The sequence below is a fragment of the Cyclopterus lumpus genome, chromosome 14 (genome assembly GCF_009769545.1).
Source record: "Cyclopterus lumpus isolate fCycLum1 chromosome 14, fCycLum1.pri, whole genome shotgun sequence".
NCBI lineage: Eukaryota > Metazoa > Chordata > Actinopteri > Perciformes > Cyclopteridae > Cyclopterus > Cyclopterus lumpus.
The window spans coordinates 23,168,993-23,188,354 of record NC_046979.1 but is presented as its reverse complement, the minus strand read 5'-3'; the positions used below and the strand labels follow the sequence as shown (position 1 = coordinate 23,188,354).

At 46.8% G+C, this 19,362-nt stretch overlaps 1 protein-coding gene across 1 annotated transcript in view; it reads left to right on the top strand.

Moving 5' to 3' along the window:
- Positions 1-17,981, top strand: part of cfap58 (cilia and flagella associated protein 58) — a 29,136-nt gene extending 11,155 nt beyond the window's left edge. The window contains exons 6-18 of the mRNA XM_034550655.1: positions 2,336-2,473; positions 3,326-3,485; positions 8,224-8,306; positions 8,434-8,625; positions 8,784-8,945; positions 9,312-9,458; positions 10,748-10,888; positions 10,976-11,199; positions 12,586-12,694; positions 12,854-12,958; positions 16,358-16,477; positions 17,384-17,508; positions 17,832-17,981. Coding sequence (XP_034406546.1) covers positions 2,336-2,473; positions 3,326-3,485; positions 8,224-8,306; positions 8,434-8,625; positions 8,784-8,945; positions 9,312-9,458; positions 10,748-10,888; positions 10,976-11,199; positions 12,586-12,694; positions 12,854-12,958; positions 16,358-16,477; positions 17,384-17,508; positions 17,832-17,943 — 1,818 coding nt within the window. The 3' untranslated portion in view covers positions 17,944-17,981. The remainder of the gene's footprint in view (positions 1-2,335; positions 2,474-3,325; positions 3,486-8,223; positions 8,307-8,433; positions 8,626-8,783; positions 8,946-9,311; positions 9,459-10,747; positions 10,889-10,975; positions 11,200-12,585; positions 12,695-12,853; positions 12,959-16,357; positions 16,478-17,383; positions 17,509-17,831) is intronic.
- The last annotated feature ends 1,381 nt before the right edge of the window (positions 17,982-19,362 follow it).

Below are 19,362 nucleotides of genomic sequence, written 5' to 3'. Positions count from 1 at the left end.
AAAGGAGCGGGTCGCTTTAAAGGAGCGGGGCGCTTTAAAGGGGTGGGGCACTTTAAAGGGACGCTTTAAATGAGTGGGGCGCTTTAAAGGGGCGCTTTAACGTAGTGGGGAGCTTTAAAGGGGTGGGGCGCTTTAAAGGGACGCTTTAACGGAGTGGGGCGCTTTAAAGGGGCGCTTTAAAGGAGTGGGGTGCTTTAAAGGGACGCTTTAACGGAGTGGGGCGCTTTAAAGGAGTGGGGCGCTTTAAAGGAGTGGGGCGCTTTAAAGGAGTGGGGCACTTTAAAGGGACGCTTTAACGGAGTGGGGCGCTTTAAAGGAGTGGGGCGCTTTAAAGGAGTGGGGCGCTTCAAAGGAGCGGGTCGCTTTAAAGGAGCGGGGCGCTTTAAATGGGTGGGGCGCTTTAAATGGACGCTTTAAATGAGTTGGGCGCTTTAAAGGGGCGCTTTAGAGGAGTGGGGCGCTTTAAAGGGGCGCTTTAAAGGGGTGGGGCGCTTTAAAGGAGTGGGGCGCTTTAAAGGGGCGCTTTAACGGAATGGGGCGCTTTAAAGGAGTGGGGCGCTTTAAAGGAGCGGGGCGCTTTAAATGGGTGGGGCGCTTTAAATGGACGCTTTAAATGAGTGGGGTGCTTTAAAGGGGCGCTTTAAAGGGGTGGGGCGCTTTAAAGGGGCGCTTTAAAGGAGTGGGGCGCTTTAAAGGGGTGGGGCGCTTTAAAGGGGTGGGGCACTTTAAAGGGACGCTTTAAAGAAGTGGGGCGCTTTTAAGGAGTGGGGCGGTTTTAAGGAGTGGGCCGCTTTAAAGGGGCGCTCTAAAGGAGTGGGACGCTTTAAAGGGGCGCTTTAACGGAGTGGGGCGCTTTAAAGGGGTGGGGCGCTTTAAAGGAGTGGGGCGCTTTAAAGGGACGCTTTAAAGGAGTGGGGTGCTTTAAAGGGGCGCTTTAAAGGAGTGGGGCGCTTTAAAGGAGTGGGGCGCTTTAAAGGAGTGGGGCGCTTTAAAGGGGTGGGGCGCTTTAAAGGAGTGGGGCGCTTTAAAGGGGCGCTTTAACGGAGTGGGGCGCTTTAAAGGGGCGCTTTAACGGAGTGGGGCGCTTTATAGGGGTGGGGCGCTTTAAAGGAGAGAGGCGCTTGAAAGGAGTGGGGCGCTTTAAAGGAGTGGGGCGCTTTAAAGGAGCGGGTCGCTTTAAAGGAGCGGGGCGCTATAAAGGGGTGGGGCGCTTTAAAGGAGTGGGGCGCTTTAAAGGAGCGGGGCGCTTTAAAGGGATGTTTTAAAGGAGTGGGGTGCTTTAAAGGGGCGCTTTAAAGGGGCGCTTTAAAGTAGTGGGGCGCTTTAAAGGAGCGGGTCGCTTTAAAGGAGCGGGGCGCTTTAAAGGGGTGGGGCACTTTAAAGGGACGCTCTAAAGGAGTGGGACGCTTTAAAGGAGTGGGGCGCTTTTAAGGAGTGGGGCGCTTTTAAGGAGTGGGACGCTTTAAAGGAGCGGGGCGCTTTAAAGGGGTGGGGCACTTTAAAGGGACGCTCTAAAGGAGTGGGACGCTTTAAAAGAGTGGGGCGCTTTAAAGGAGTGGGACAATTTAAAGGAGTGGGACGCTTTAAAGGGACGCTTTAAAGGAGTGGGTAGCTTTTAAGGAGTGGGACAATTTAAAGGAGTGGGACGCTTTAAAGGGACGCTTTAAAGGAGTATGACGCTTTTAAGGAGTAGGACACTTTAAAGGAGTAGGACACTTTAAAGGGACGCTTTAAAGGAGTGGGACGCTTTTAAGGAGTGGGACAATTTAAAGGAGTGGGACGCTTTAAAGGGACACTTTAAAGGAGTGGGACGCTTTTAAGGAGTAGGACACTTTTAAGGAGTAGGACACTTTAAAGGAGTCGGGCGCTTTTAAGGAGTGGCACACTTTAAAGGAGTGGGACGCTTTAAAGGGGCACTTTAAACGGGAGTGGGACGCTTTAAAGGAGTGGTGCGCTTTAAAGGAGTGCGGCGCTTTAAAGGAGTGGTGCGCTTTAAAGGAGTGGGGCGCTTTAAAGGAGTGGGACGCGTTAAAGGGGCGCTTTAAAGGAGTGGGGCACTTTAAAGGAGCGGGTCGCTTTAAAGGGATGTTTTAAAGGATATATATTTCGCATTTCTATATGTGTGTGTGTTAATTAGAATAAATGTGTACATCAGTAAGCCATTATATGAAGCTACAAACTCAAATGTACTAAAGGGCACATTGGGAATCTTTTGTATAAAATGTATTATTCAGGATGGTTGACCTCAACACTGTAAAACTATGTCCATGTAACTCCTTGGTTAATAACATCCCATAATGCATAGATAATAAGCACAATTCTCTTCCCACTCCAGATCTTGAATGAGCGATCCACTAGAGAGCTGGAGCAGACTCAAGGGAAGAACCACAGGCTGCTGCAGGAGGTTGAGCAGCTCTCTGCAGTCAAAGAGCACCTCTCCCTGGAAGGTCAGCAGAACGCCAATCAGCTCAAGGTACACACACACACACACACACACACACACACACACCCACACACACACATACACACACATACACACTCACATACACACACACACATAGACCCATAGAGAGAGGGGTGGAGTCAGAGAAGTGATAGAGTCATACAACATGGATATGAGAGCGTGAGCTGTTAGTCCACACTTGCTTTTATAGGCAGCTTACTTTTGCAAATACAATATACCAAAATATATATATTTCTGGAGAACATAATGAATATTATTTTATCTTTTCCTAATGACATGTTTTAAAAACCTTCCTAAACTCACTTTGAAAAAGTACAGTGAGCCTTTCTCACAATGGAACCATCCATGCTTGGCATCCTTCATGCGGAGTGAAAACTTAGACTTACTAACTCCTCATTCATCTCTAAGCCGACACAGTAGATAGTTTGCCAGTCCAGATATTATTTACCATGCAGCATACAGTGACAGAATCAGACAGGAGGTCAATCTGTACAGGTATTCATATGTTTCTCTTATTTGTTAACTCTAAATAGAAGTCATGGGACTATCTTTGGTCTCAGTTCTACTGTAGCGTAGGGTACCTGGTATTAGATGATGGTATTCTAATGCACCACAAGAGGGCACTACTCCGAGTATATCATTTAGTGAGTCAGAAACCGATCCACTGTGTTTGCTCTGTATCCTCCAAAAAAGGGGAAGGGATATGATTTATTTAATCTGAACTACTTAGAAAAGTGTGAGGGGGGTGTGGTCAGAGAGACAGATCACCTTTAACTCACAGTAACATCTTGTTCTGCACTCCCCTTTTTCCAAACCCTTTCCCCTCTCTTTGCAACTCCTTTGCAATGCCTCATACAACAGATGAGAGAAGAGGAGGTGAGTCAGATGCGTCAGGAGATTGCCAAACAAGGAAAGATGAGGGAAGCCACCCAGAAGAAGCTACACCAGATGGAGGATCAGAAAGCTGACGTGGACGTGCAGAGGGAGACACTGAGAGCTCAGATCGCTGGTCTAGCGAAAGGTAGAGGGGCTGGCCACGGCGAATCACACACCCACTCCTGAACCATCCTCCTCTTATGTCTCCCTCAGTGTCTCGGTCTCTGGCTGTGAGCTCAGGAGCCTTAAATGAGTTCTGAAGTCTGACATGGGCCTACATGTCCCTCATGCCCCCAGGATGCCTGTTATTACGGCTGCTTCCTCGTCCTCCCTGTAGCCTTGTTTTACTGAGAAAAGCCGTCAATAAAGCTCCGCTAGTTCGGTGATAAACACATTTTCACATAAATTCATCACAACAAATCTTGTATGAAGCAGCAAAATCAGGAAATGTTTGATGCGTTTTCATCAGCAATAACTTAACGGGACTTAGGCAGCTGGCTCCATGTTTTCCTCCTCTCTTCCTTTTGATCTCCTCTCTTCCCTTTTCCTCCTCTCTTCCCTTTTCCTCCTCTCTTCCCTTTGCTCTCCTCTCTTCCCTTTTCCTCCTCTCTTCCCTTTTCCTCCTCTCTTCCCTTTTCCTTCTCTATTCCCTTTGCTCTCCTCTCTTCCCTTTGCTCTCCTCTCTTCCCTTTTCCTTCTCTCTTCCCTTTGCTCTCCTCTCTTCCCTTTTCCTTCTCTCTTCCCTTTGCTCTCCTCTCTTCCCTTTTCCTCCTCTCTTCCCTTTTCCTTCTCTCTTCCCTTTGCTCTCCTCTCTTCCCTTTTCCTCCTCTCTTCCCTTTGCTCTCATTTAACCCCTTTTCCTCCTCTCTTTCCTTTGCTCTCCTCTCTTCCCTCCTCTCCTCTAACCCTAACCCCTTTTCCTCCTCTCCTCTAACCCTAACCTCTTTTCCTCCTCTCTTCCCTCCTCTCCTCTCCTCTAACCCTAACCCCTTTTCCTCCTCTCCTCTAACCCTAACCCCTTTTCCTCCTCTCCTCTAACCCTAACCCCTTTTCCTCCTCTCTTCCCTCCTCTCCTCTAACCCAAACCTCTTTTCCTCCTCTCTTCCCTCTTCTCCTCTAACCCTAACCCCCTCTCTTCCCTCCTCTCCTCTAACCCTAACCTCTTTTCCTCCTCTCTTCCCTCCTCTCCTCTAACCCTAACCCCTTTTCCTCCTCTCTTCCCTCCTCTCCTCTAACCCTAACCCCTTTTCCTCCTCTCTTCCCTCCTCTCCTCTAACCCTAACCCCTTTTCCTCCTCTCTTCCCTTTTCCTTCTCTCTTCCCTTTGCTCTCCTCTCTTCCCTTTTCCTCCTCTCTTCCCTTTTCCTTCTCTCTTCCCTTTGCTCTCCTCTCTTCCCTTTTCCTCCTCTCTTTCCTTTGCTCTCCTCTCTTCCCTTTTCCTCCTCTCTTCCCTCCTCTCCTCTAACCCTAACCCCTTTTCCTCCTCTCTTCCCTCCTCTCCTCTAACCCAAACCCCTTTTCCTCCTCTCTTCCCTCCTCTCCTCTAACCCTAACCCCTTTTCCTCCTCTCTTCCCTCCTCTCCTCTAACCCTAACCCCTTTTCCTCCTCTCTTCCCTCCTCTCCTCTAACCCTAACCTCTTTTCCTCCTCTCTTCCCTCCTCTCCTCTAACCCAAACCCCTTTTCCTCCTCTCTTCCCTCCTCTCCTCTAACCCTAACCCCTTTTCCTCCTCTCTTCCCTCCTCTCCTCTAACCCAAACCCCTTTTCCTCCTCTCTTCCCTCCTCTCCTCTCCTCTAACCCTAACCCCTTTTCCTCCTCTCTTCCCTCCTCTCCTCTAACCCCAAACCCCTTTTCCTCCTCTCTTCCCTCCTCTCCTCTAACCCAAACCCCTTTTCCTCCTCTCTTCCCTCCTCTCCTCTAACCCTAACCCCTTTTCCTCCTCTCTTCCCTCCTCTCCTCTAACCCTAACCCCTTTTCCTCCTCTCCTCTAACCCTAACCCCTTTTCCTCCTCTCTTCCCTCCTCTCCTCTAACCCAAACCCCTTTTCCTCCTCTCTTCCCTCCTCTCCTCTCCTCTAACCCTAACCCCTTTTCCTCCTCTCTTCCCTCCTCTCCTCTAACCCCAAACCCCTTTTCCTCCTCTCTTCCCTCCTCTCCTCTAACCCAAACCCCTTTTCCTCCTCTCTTCCCTCCTCTCCTCTAACCCTAACCCCTTTTCCTCCTCTCTTCCCTCCTCTCCTCTAACCCCAAACCCCTTTTCCTCCTCTCTTACCTCCTCTCCTCTAACCCTAACCCCTTTTCCTCCTCTCTTCCCTCCTCTCCTCTAACCCTAACCCCTTTTCCTCCTCTCCTCTAACCCTAACCCCTTTTCCTCCTCTCTTCCCTCCTCTCCTCTAACCCTAACCCCTTTTCCTCCTCTCCTCTAACCCTAACCCCTTTTCCTCCTCTCTTCCCTCCTCTCCTCTAACCCTAACCCCTTTTCCTCCTCTCCTCTAACCCTAACCCCTTTTCCTCCTCTCTTCCCTCCTCTCCTCTAACCCTAACCTCTTTTCCTCCTCTCTTCCCTCCTCTCCTCTAACCCTAACCCCTTTTCCTCCTCTCTTCCCTCCTCTCCTCTAACCCTAACCTCTTTTCCTCCTCTCTTCCCTCCTCTCCTCTAACCCTAACCCCTTTTCCTCCTCTCTTCCCTCCTCTCCTCTAACCCTAACCTCTTTTCCTCCTCTCTTCCCTCCTCTCCTCTAACCCTAACCCCTTTTCCTCCTCTCTTCCCTCCTCTCCTCTAACCCTAACCTCTTTTCCTCCTCTCTTCCCTCCTCTCCTCTAACCCTAACCCCTTTTCCTCCTCTCTTCCCTCCTCTCCTCTAACCCTAACCTCTTTTCCTCCTCTCTTCCCTCCTCTCCTCTAACCCCAAACCCCTTTTCCTCCTCTCTTCCCTCCTCTCCTCTAACCCTAACCCCTTTTCCTCCTCTCTTCCCTCCTCTCCTCTAACCCTAACCCCTTTTCCTCCTCTCTTCCCTCCTCTCCTCTAACCCTAACCTCTTTTCCTCCTCTCTTCCCTCCTCTCCTCTAACCCTAACCCCTTTTCCTCCTCTCTTCCCTCCTCTCCTCTAACCCTAACCCCTTTTCCTCCTCTCTTCCCTCCTCTCCTCTAACCCTAACCCCTTTTCCTCCTCTCCTCTAACCCTAACCCCTTTTCCTCCTCTCTTCCCTCCTCTCCTCTAACCCTAACCCCTTTTCCTCCTCTCTTCCCTCCTCTCCTCTAACCCTAACCCCTTTTCCTCCTCTCCTCTAACCCTAACCCCTTTTCCTCCTCTCTTCCCTCCTCTCCTCTAACCCAAACCCCTTTTCCTCCTCTCTTCCCTCCTCTCCTCTCCTCTAACCCTAACCCCTTTTCCTCCTCTCTTCCCTCCTCTCCTCTAACCCCAAACCCCTTTTCCTCCTCTCTTCCCTCCTCTCCTCTAACCCAAACCCCTTTTCCTCCTCTCTTCCCTCCTCTCCTCTAACCCTAACCCCTTTTCCTCCTCTCTTCCCTCCTCTCCTCTAACCCCAAACCCCTTTTCCTCCTCTCTTCCCTCCTCTCCTCTAACCCTAACCCCTTTTCCTCCTCTCTTCCCTCCTCTCCTCTAACCCTAACCCCTTTTCCTCCTCTCCTCTAACCCTAACCCCTTTTCCTCCTCTCTTCCCTCCTCTCCTCTAACCCTAACCTCTTTTCCTCCTCTCTTCCCTCCTCTCCTCTAACCCCAAACCCCTTTTCCTCCTCTCTTCCCTCCTCTCCTCTAACCCTAACCCCTTTTCCTCCTCTCTTCCCTCCTCTCCTCTAACCCTAACCCCTTTTCCTCCTCTCTTCCCTCCTCTCCTCTAACCCTAACCCCTTTTCCTCCTCTCCTCTAACCCTAACCCCTTTTCCTCCTCTCTTCCCTCCTCTCCTCTAACCCTAACCTCTTTTCCTCCTCTCTTCCCTCCTCTCCTCTAACCCTAACCCCTTTTCCTCCTCTCTTCCCTCCTCTCCTCTAACCCTAACCTCTTTTCCTCCTCTCTTCCCTCCTCTCCTCTAACCCCAAACCCCTTTTCCTCCTCTCTTCCCTCCTCTCCTCTAACCCTAACCCCTTTTCCTCCTCTCTTCCCTCCTCTCCTCTAACCCTAACCTCTTTTCCTCCTCTCTTCCCTCCTCTCCTCTAACCCCAAACCCCTTTTCCTCCTCTCTTCCCTCCTCTCCTCTAACCCTAACCCCTTTTCCTCCTCTCTTCCCTCCTCTCCTCTAACCCTAACCCCTTTTCCTCCTCTCTTCCCTCCTCTCCTCTAACCCTAACCTCTTTTCCTCCTCTCTTCCCTCCTCTCCTCTAACCCTAACCCCTTTTCCTCCTCTCTTCCCTCCTCTCCTCTAACCCTAACCCCTTTTCCTCCTCTCTTCCCTCCTCTCCTCTAACCCTAACCCCTTTTCCTCCTCTCCTCTAACCCTAACCCCTTTTCCTCCTCTCTTCCCTCCTCTCCTCTAACCCTAACCCCTTTTCCTCCTCTCTTCCCTCCTCTCCTCTAACCCTAACCCCTTTTCCTCCTCTCCTCTAACCCTAACCCCTTTTCCTCCTCTCTTCCCTCCTCTCCTCTAACCCTAACCCCTTTTCCTCCACATGCTGTTTACGCCTCACTGAGATCCCAACATACTGCGATCCGGGTCACCTCGGCACGTGGTCTGGTTGATCGGATCCCAATGCGACCGAGATCTCATCTGGACGCCTTCAGACTTGACCGTTTCTGCATTCGGGCATGAACACATGACCAAGTATAACCACGGCCGTGAAACAGAACTAGTTGATATGAAAAATAATCAACACTATTGGCTTTGGCCATCAATACAAACTGGTTCCACTTTTCTCCCTCCACAGATCTTGAATCTTCCCAAAAGCAAGTCGAAACGGACAAGAAAGCCATCGACGAGCTAATCCGAGAGAGAGACATCTTGAATAAGGTATCGCTGCAGAGCACCAGAGGTCTGATGTACTGTATATGGAGAACGGCAGCGACCCACAGGGTATTCCTCCTGTTATCTACCGTTTTCCTCATCCTGTTTTTGTGTGTATGATGCCATTCGATAGAACACCATCAAAGCCGCGCAGTCGACTGAGAAACAGGAGAACCTCGTGAAGCTCCTGGAGCAGGACAAGAAGACCCTGGAACACGAGATCAGTGGCTACCGCCAGGAGGCCCAGAAGCAGCGCAAGATCATTCAGCAGCTGGAGAAGGAGCGCGACCGCTACATCAACGAGACCAGCAACCTCATGCAGAAGGCAAGTTATGCAGAAGAGCGCTAACTCATTGGCTTTCATAACTTGGACTTATTGTCAGTGTCACACAATGATTTTAAGCTGTTTATCTTCACACGGTTGGGGAACCTGCCATCAGTGTCTGTGTGTCTGCCTAAAGGGAACCCTCCTCTGTTCCTCAGGTGCAACAGAAAATGAGCGACGTTGAAGTAAGAGAGACGGAGATATTTGATTGGCGGAAGAAGGTCACAGAGGCGGAGTGCAAGCTCAAACAGCAAGAGAACCTGCTGGAGTCTGTGGTGTCTGAAAGGAACCTCTACAGCAAGAACCTCATCGAGGCTCAGGTATGCTGATCACAGTGGTTGGTGGTTCCATTCCTGGTTCCTCCTGTCCACATGTCGAAGTATGCATCACACCAATAGTTACCAGGAAATGGAAAATGTTTGACTGATATTCATATGCCTCCACCCCGGCGCCAGTTGTGGCCAAAGGCATTATGTTTTCAGGTTAGCCATCGTGAACATGATGGAAGGAATTTCTTCATGTTTGGCACAAACATCAGATGAACTGATTTGAATGTGCTGGTCAAAGGTCACTGTGACCTTTATATTTTAGTTCTGACAATTTCAGTGACATAAAAATAGGATCAAATTGTCTCTTTGTTTCTTTCTTTCCCGCCCCTCCTCTCACTATCCGTCCCTTCTCCTCAGGAAGAGATTGCCGAGATGAGGAGGAAGATGAAGACCATGAACAACCAGGTCACCCGACTGAGAGATGAGATCACTGGGAAGGAGCTTGCCCTTTCCAAGGATCAGCAGGAGCACAGGCGTCTGGAGAAGGATAACGAGGCCCTCAAGGTATGGCAGCCTGCCTCATTGGTTCATCGTGGGGTGGGGAGTTCCTCATCATCATTTAAACACAGTGTGTTACATTTTGGGAGATTAATTGGCAGCAATTGAATATAAACACACATACACATACAAACATCAGTGTATAATCACTTCACACTAAAGATAATTATGTTTTCGTTCACTTATAAAAATGCATTTATATCTCTTCCACGGATTCTGCACTTTCGGCACTGCCATGTTTCTACGGCAACCCAGAATGGACGAACACCAGTCTAGAGAGAGCCTTTGGTGTTTGTACATTACCTAAAGGTTCAATACTGGATACGAGTATTAATTCATTATTAAAGACGAGTGTTGATAAGCCCGAACGTTACAGCTTCTTCATGTAGTGTATTGTAGTACTTTTGAATTTTTTGGTGTCCTTTTAAATATTACGCTGCAGCGTGCCTCTCCTCTGCTCTCTCTGTCGGGCTGAGCTCCTCTAACTACACAAGCGCACACACACACACACACACACACACAAGAAGACAGACAGCAGGAGGACAGGAAGACAGAAGACAGGAAGACAGATGATGGAGGACAGGAGGAATGACTTCTGTCTAATGTCTGTGTTCTTCATTGCGGGACACTGGCTGAGCAGGGTCGTCCTTAAACCAACGGATCGGTGGTTCGATCCCCGACTCCGCTAGTCCATCTCGATGTGTCCTTAACCCCAAATTGCTCCCCTAGCTGTGCATATGGTGTGTGAATGTTGTATGAATGTTAGATATTCCTGATGGGCAGGTGGCAACTTACAATCAGTGTATGAATGAATCCATTTCTTTAATAAACTTCACTCAGAAATGTCATTTATTTTATTGACATTGTAGATTTGTTTCCAGTGAAATATTAATTCCTCTATATAGGGACTTTTCTGTACTAGAAACAATATGTTGTTATTTTTAAAATAACTGAATTAACTTCTCATCCTGTTCAGAATGTATTTGTTTTTTAAAATAAAAAAGTAGTATTGATAAAAGTAGCTTCTAGTTGTTGCTTTCCACCACTAGATGCCAGTAAATGTCTCACACTGTTCCTTTAAAGTGCACGTGGACAAAAGCCTGTGCCAAATGAATACATGTTAATGTACGAGCATGAACTATATTTAATTTGTTGAAAGTTGCCTTGGCAACAAGCACTGGGAACCATTAACCCACTTGTTATCTACCGATTAACCAGCCATTAACCATGACTGTTTTTTACTTTTTTAGGCATTAAGTGATGTGCGTGTGTGCACCCATCTCTGTGTCCTGCAGGGGGAGCTGCAGCTGATGAAGCTCCAGCTTGAAGAAACAAAGCAGCGAGTTGACACTCAGAAAGCAGAGCAGCAAAAGCTGCAGAAGATTATAGCCGACGGTGAAGCTGAGCAGGCCCAACAGAAGAAACAACTGGACCAGGTAAAGAAAGAGAAGGAGGAAGACAGGAAGGAGTAGGGACAAAGGAGGATGAGCAGAGACTGGCATCTGATTCTTTTGTCTCTCCAGGTGATCAGGGAGCGGGACAACCTGGGCAAACAGCTGCTACACCGCAACGACGAGCGTGCGCTGCTCTATGAGAAGATCAGGATCCAGCAATCCATCCTGAGCAAGGGCGACTTCCACTACAACCAGCGGGTGGATGACATCCGCCTGCTCAAGCTGGAGATCAAGAGGCTCCGCCGCAAGAAGAGCATCCTGGACAAGACCATTCCCAACACAGAGGACCTGAGGTAAATGAGAGGGGAGGGCCGGGGCAGGATGAAGACAACAGGAAGTGGAGGTCCTCGAGCAGTGAATTGCTCTCAGAGAAGGAGGACAGGATGGAGACAGAATGAGGTGACCCACGAAGAGCAGTGTTGAGAGTAGAAGCGAACGATTGAAAGAAAGATTAAGCTTGGAGAGAGGTAGGAAGGACTTCCTGTTATTGCTTACATATTCTGATGTCTCTTTTGTTATGCCTCGGTGAATGAAGCAGTAGCCAGAAGCATTATGAAGTATTATGATTTTGGTTGACGGATTCATCCGAGGAGTCCGTTCTCGTGAAGGCAGTATCTCGGGATCAGGGGGATTATCTTCATGTATCCACTTGGACTCAAGGATGAAGTGATTAGAATGTAGTGGTCAAAGGTCACAGTGACGTCACCAAACATATTCCAACCAGTTCACTAAAAAATGTAATTTGTTCATACACATTTATTCTAGTGTCCCAAAAATATTTTTAATGAAGATAATATTCTCAATGGCTGCACGGTGGTGTAGTGGCTAGCACTGTCGCCTCACAGCAAGAGGGCCGCGGGTTCGATTCCCGGTCGGAGCGGTCCTTCTGTGTGGAGTTTGCATGTTCTCCCCGTGGCAGCGTGGGTTCTCTCCGGGCTCTCCGGCTTCCTCCCACAGTCCAAAGACATGCTGCAGGTTAATTGATCTCTAAATGTCCCATAGGTGTGAATGTGAGAGTGAATGGTTGTATGTCCCTACATGTGCCCTCGATGGACTGGCGGCCTGTCCAGGGTGTCCCCTGCCTTCGCCCTATGTCAGCTGGGATAGGCTCCAGCGCCCCCGCGACCCTAATGAGGATAAGCGGTATTGAAAATGGATGGATGGATGGATGGATAATATTCTCAATAATATGATGATTATTATTATTATTATTATTATTATTATTATTATTATTATTATCACTAGTAGTAGTAGTAGTATTTAATGAACTGTGAAGAAGAAAAAAGGCAATAACCAACCTCCATAATGCTGAGTTGGGATTGTTATTAACTGTAAACTCATATCTCATATTCATGGATTCCTTTATTGCCTATATACGAGCACTGTAAAGAAAGAAGTCAAGCGTTAAATGCAGTATAAAAATATTAAACATTTACTCAAATCTAGATTATTTGAAGACCTCCTGTTTCTAATTGGCCTTCTTTGTGAAATCCTCAGGCATGGAAATATTGCTTTTATCAGTGAATATTAGTGAACAGCGCCGATGCTCCGCAGGTCTCAATCCTCTGATTTACTCGTAGGCGCATGTTGAGCCGGCTTCACCACTGAACTAAGCTTTAGTGTGGCACTTGTTTGGATAATAGTGAGAACTGTGTGACATACGAGTGGATGTGTCTCAGGCGAGAGCTGTTCCACCTGCAGAGGGTGCTGCTGAGAGAGAGGACGAGAAACAGTGTCCTGGAGGGACAGCTGAAGCCCATCAATATCCACAGGTGGAGGCGCCTGGAGGTGAGCAGTCTGTGTGGATTAGCTTAGCCAAGCCAACCATTCGGTTCGTTCTCTCCTGGCAGTGCCATCAACAGTTTGGGGTTTTATATTCACCATCCACACACAAGCTCAGTAAATGTCACCATTCAAGAGGAATAACATTTAAATGACTCTCTGCAGGGCAGTGATCCCAACAAATACGAGCTCATCCAGAAGATTCAGTCCTTACAAAAACGACTGATTGCTAAGACCCAAGAGCTGGAGGAGCACGAGCTGCTGTTACAGGTACACACTCACTGTACACACTCACTGTACACACTCACTGTACACACACTCACTGTACACAAACACACTCACTGTACACACACTCACTGTACACAAACACACTGTACACACTAACTGTACACAAACACACTCACTGTACACACACTCACTGTACACACTCACTGTACACACACTCACTGTACACACTCACTGTACACACACTCACTGTACACAAACACACTCACTGTACACACACTCACTGTACACACTCAATGTACACACTCACTGTACACACTCACTGTACACACTCACTGTACACACACTCACTGTACACAAACACACTCACTGTACACACACTCACTGTACACAAACACACTGTACACACTAACTGTACACAAACACACTCACTGTACACACACTCACTGTACACACTCACTGTACACACACTCACTGTACACACTCACTGTACACACACTCACTGTACACAAACACACTCACTGTACACACACTCACTGTACACACTCAATGTACACACTCACTGTACACACACTCACTGTACACACTCACTGTACACAAACACACTCACTGTACACACACTCACTGTACACACTCACTGTATACAAACACACTCACTGTACACACTCACTGTACACACACTCACTGTACACACACTCACTGTACACAAACACACTCACTGTACACACTCACTGTACACACACTCACTGTACACAAACACACTCACTGTACACACTCACTGTACACAAACACCCAGCGTGGGTTGTCTTATCCCTGTGAGCAAGCCATGTGACTGTTTTTTAAACCATTACCTCTTTGACTGGTCTATGTACATTTTCAATTCAATTCAGTTTATTTTGTATAGCCCAATATCACAAACTACAAATTCCCCTCAGAGGGCTTTACAATCTGTACACATACGACATCCCTGACCTTTGACCTCACATCGGATCAGGAAAAACTCCCCAAAAATAACCTTTGACAGGGAAAAAAGGGAAGAAACCTTCAGGAGAGCAACAGAGGAGGATCCCTCTCCCCGGATGGACAGATGAATAGATGTCATGTGTACAGAATGAACAGCATTTACAAAGTTACATAAACACATTACATGAATATGACAATGTATGAATGGAACTCCAATCCATGAAACAGAAGGAGGTAGAGAGGAGGGGGCGGGGCATCAGCAGGGCCAATGGGAGGCCGGCTCACCAGCATCAGACACCTCCAGGTCCAATGGACCCTATGAGACGTGAAGTCACAAAGACTCCGGGGAGGAAGCAGAGTTAATAAGGTGCAATGGAGAGATGTAAATGTATCCATAAGGAGAGAGAGAAGAGGAGAGAGGTGCTCAGTGTATCCTAAAACATCCCCCAGCAGCCTATAAGCCTATAGCAGCATATCAAGGGGCTGGACCAGGGCAAACCTGATTCAGCCCTAACTATAAGCACTATTAAAGAGGAAAGTCTTAAGTCTATTCTTGAATGAGGTGACTGTGTCTGCCTCCAGGACTGAAAGTGGAAGCTGGTTCCATAAAAGAGGAGCTTGATAACTGAAGGCTCTTGCTCCCATCCTACTTTTTAGGACTCTAGGAACCACAAGTAGCCCCGCATTTAGTGAGCAGCTCTCTAGTGGGGCAATATGGTACTACAAGCTCCTTAAGATATGATGGTGCATCACCAATCAAGGCTTTGTAGGTGAGGAGAAGAATTTTAAATGTGATTCTTGATTTTACAGGGAGCCAGTGCAGAGCAGCTAATACAGGAGTCATGTGATCTCTTTTCTTAGTTTTTGTGAATACACGAGCTGCAGCATTCTGGATCAACTGGAGGGATTTAAGAGACTTATTAGGGCAGCCTGATAATAAGGAGTTGCAGTAATCTAGTCTGGAAGTAACAAACGCGTGAACCAGCTTTTCTGCATCTTTTTGGGACAAGATGTGCCTGATTTTTGAAATGTTACGTAGATGAAAAAATGCAATCCTTGAGATTTGCTTCACGTGGGAGTTAAAGGACAAGTCCTTTAATTGATCTCTGAGGTGTTCAGGGCCCAGTAAAATAACTTCAGTTTTGTCTGAGTTTAACATCAGGAAGTTGCAGGTCATCCATGTTTTCATGTCTTTAAGACATTCTTGAATTTTAGCGAGCTGGTTGGTCTCCTCTGGTTTGATCGATAGATATAATTGAGTATCATCTGCATAGCAATGAACGTTTATGCAGTGTTTCCTGATAATATTGCCCAAAGGAAGCATATATAAGGTAAATAAAATTGGTCCAAGCACAGAACCTTGTGGAACTCCGTGATTAACGTTGGTGGTCATTGAGGCTTCATCGTTTACAAATACAAACTGAGATCGATCTGATAAATAGGATTTAAACCAACTTAGTGCGGTACCTGAAATGCCAATCGACTGATCCAGTCTCTGTAATAGGATGTCATGATCAATGGTGTCGAACGCAGCACTAAGGTCTAATAATACCAGTACGGAGATGAGTCCTTTATCAGCACTAAGGTCTAATAATACCAGTACGGAGATGAGTCCTTTATCAGCACTACGGTCTAATAATACCAGTACGGAGATGAGTCCTTTATCAGCACTAAGGTCTAATAATACCAGTACGGAGATGAGTCCTTTATCAGCACTAAGGTCTAATAATACCAGTACGGAGATGAGTCTTTTATCAGCACTAAGGTCTAACAATACCAGTACGGAGATGAGTCCACTCCTATGAATCGCCACCTCCTCCTATGAATCGCCACCTTAACGTGGTGGAGGAGTTTGAGTGGCTCAGTGATCCTGGGAGCTATGTTTTCCGGGGCATCAGCCCCTGGTAGGGTCTCCCAAGGCAAACAGGTCTCGGGGGAGAGCCCAGACTAAGAGCGGTTCAATAAACCCTGATGATAAGCAGCCCACGGACTGAAGCTACCTTGCCCGGACAAGGGAAACCGGGGCACCCTCCCAGACCCAGGAGGGGAGCTCGTCGGCGAGCGTCTGGTGGCCGGGCTTTCGCCCATGGGGCCCGGTCGGGCTCAGCCCGAAAAAACATCATGGAGCAGCAGTCACCCTGTGGACCCACCACCCGCAGGGAGAATTATCGGGGTCGGGGGCTATGTGGACCGGGCGGCGGGCCAGGCGGGAGACCTGGGCGGGCCGATCGCCGGCAGCATAGACTAGCTCTAGGGACGTGGAACGTCACCTCACTAGCGGGGAAAGAGCCGGAGCTGGTGCAGGAGGTGGAGCGGTACCAGCTAGATATAGTTGGGCTCACCTCCACGCACAGCATGGGCTCTCTCACTCACTCTCACTCACTCACTCTCACTCTCACTCTCACTCTCACACTCACTCTCACTCTCACACTCACACTCACTCTTCCTTTCCTCTCCATCATCTGTTGGTTCCCCATCAAGGAAAAGGAGAAGCTGTACGTGGAGCTGAAGCACATAATGGTCCGGCAGCCGGGTCCAGAGGCAGCTGAGCAGCTCCAGCAGTGCCAGTGGACCGTCAGAGAGAGAACTAAGAAGCTCAAGGTCATCATACACACTTTGTGCTAGGCGAAGCTTACAGATGGCTTCCTGTTGGGTTTCTTGTTGGATGCCACGCCTTCATGTTTTCTTATTTTTTTATTTGAACCTTTAGATTCTGGTAGATTCAACTAGATCTTCCTCTGTCCCTCACAATACTACGCAAGCCTTGAGAGGCAATAAACAGAATCCCATGTGATGCGTTTTATAAGTCTGATTTGTATGACTTATGAACAGATGACAAAAAAAAAGAAAGGTTTAGCCGGCAGGATCTAAGATAAATAAAAGTGTGTTGTTGTTGTTGCACGGTCTAAATCAGACTAAAAGCATTCATGTTTTCTTAATTTCTCCATGCACTCGAAACACAAGCTGCACATACTGTGTGTTAGCAAGTTATGAAAAATAAAAACTAACCTTAGTCTGATTTAGAACATGGTGTACTTCAGCCTCTTGAGGCCGAAATTAAGAGAGAACAATAGAGAATACCCAAAAAACTAATCACCTGCCAACACTTTTCTTTCACCTGTTTTTACAGATGGAAAAAGGCCAGATTGAGCTTTTCTCCTTACTGTAAACCCTCTGTGTCCATTAAAGACTGAAGGTGTAAATGTAGCACATTTACTACCAACATAAATACATGACCTTAACGAAGGCCTTCAGCAGAATGAAAGCTCCAATAGATTTCTGTTGGGATTCTTATTGAATGTTGGTCAAATTATTAGTTATGTAGAACAAGTCGTATCAATGTTTAAAGTGATCTTCACGAAAACACTATTAACTGTGCATGCGTATCTTAAGACATGACACATGTATACATATACATATATATATATATATATATATATATATATATATATATATATGTGTGTATATGTATACATTCTAACTCAGTACTTTTTTCTGACTCCACAGGCGTTGATAGCAGAGCTGAGAATGCTCGACTCAAAGATGAACGAGTACAAAAGTGAGAATCAACGATTAGCCGATGAGCTCGCGAACACAAAGAAGAAATACCTGAGCCAGAAAAAGCTTCACAGGTGAGCTGATCTGTGTTAATGAGGTGTTATGGAACATTAGTTATACATTAGTGATAGTTTTGTGTGTGTGTCCGTGTGTGTGTGTGTGTCCGTGTGTGTGTCCGTGTGTGTGTCCGTGTGTGTGTCTGTGTGTGTGTCCGTGTGTGTGTCCGTGTGTGTGTCCGTGTGTGTGTCCGTGTGTGTGTCTGTGTGTGTGTCCGTGTGTGTGTCTGTGTGTGTGTCCGTGTGTGTGTCCGTGTGTGTGTCCGTGTGTGTGTCCGTGTGTGTGTCTGTGTGTGTGTCCGTGTGTGTGTCTGTGTGTGTGTCCGTGTCCGTCCCCACAGCGAGCAGAGGACCAGGACCACTGTGGACCATGTGGACCTGCTCCCCCAGCTGAGCAGCAAACCTCACTTCACTGGAGGAGGCTTCAGGATCGACAACCCTGTGAGAAGATAATGGCCTTGATAGATGCCAATATTTCATAAACCGTCTGACATATTTTATATAATTTGAAATGAGAAAACATTCATGACCACATAACCTGACGTGATGAGCAAGTGATCGGTTCTACACCATAAATCATCAAAAATATATCGGCCAATCAGAAAGGTCTAATACTTAATCATGTTCGGGAAGACATTGACCGTGATATAAGAAAAATGAAATATGATACGATTTTAACTATGCACATCTGGTGATATTGGTCTCAGTAGTGCACCGCCTCTTAAGTCAAGTCTTTGTACAGCTAGTGTCTCCCTACACTGTACAGTGTCATTAAATTGTGTAATACATTTAAAATTTCTATAGATATATCGCAATAATAACAATATTGTAAATTCCTTTGACCATGACAATAATGAAGTGATCGTCTGATATTGTGACAGCTTTATTTAGAAAGGTCTTCATAGAAGAACATTATTCTACATTGTGTTGCAGGAATACACATCCAGTTACATGGAATATCATCATAACAAATATGAACAGACGACTCATGACTTTGAGTATGCAGAGAGAAAGGAGTCCGTATAGGACACTGCTCATAACACAAATATGTATTTATTTTGAGACACGGTTCTGACCACTGATCATGTGATCTATTGTATGTTGAATTGTTCTCTGAGGAAGTTCTGTGCATTAATGTTTGACACCATATTATCGAGTTTGGACTCGAGGGACCACCGACCTCCTTTAGACTGTAGGTCTGACTGAGCACTGACCGTCACTTCTTTGTTTTTAACGACTGCATCAGAGAGCTGTGAATAAACTGGAAGTTCCTTTTTAACAACACGCGTGTTGCCTCATTGAATATAAACTGTTCATAAACATTTGACTGCAGTGTGTTTGAGTTATTATAGTGAACACAGCTTTGTTATCCAGATGGGATTAAAGGGGAAACCAGCAGCTTTCATTGTTATGATCCTTATGTAAGTAATACATCTTATTAGCCGGCCGCTTAGAAAACAATATAAAACTCCTACGACACTTCAGTGATGGAGTACTAATACAACGCTTATGAAACTGCACTGGGGCCCTCTGCTGTTGAGCCTCCATCAATGCAGGAGCCGATCACGACAGTAAGGGCACCCAGGGGTCCAGGCTTCATGCTTTATTGTCTGGCGCTTCTGATTATAGGATCATATAAAATATGATACGATGTGACATATTTGAAATCGCCCTCGTTTTGTCTTGAGCAGGTTATTCACGTGATGTCTCTGCATCAACACTAGATGTCAGTAAAGTACAGACTAGACACAACTACATTCCATCTGCTGGAATACTTTTGAAATACATATATGAAAAGATGTGTTTTTACAATTACATTGTTGTTATCTAAAAACATTATTTACAGCATTATATTATGTATGATGTGTATGT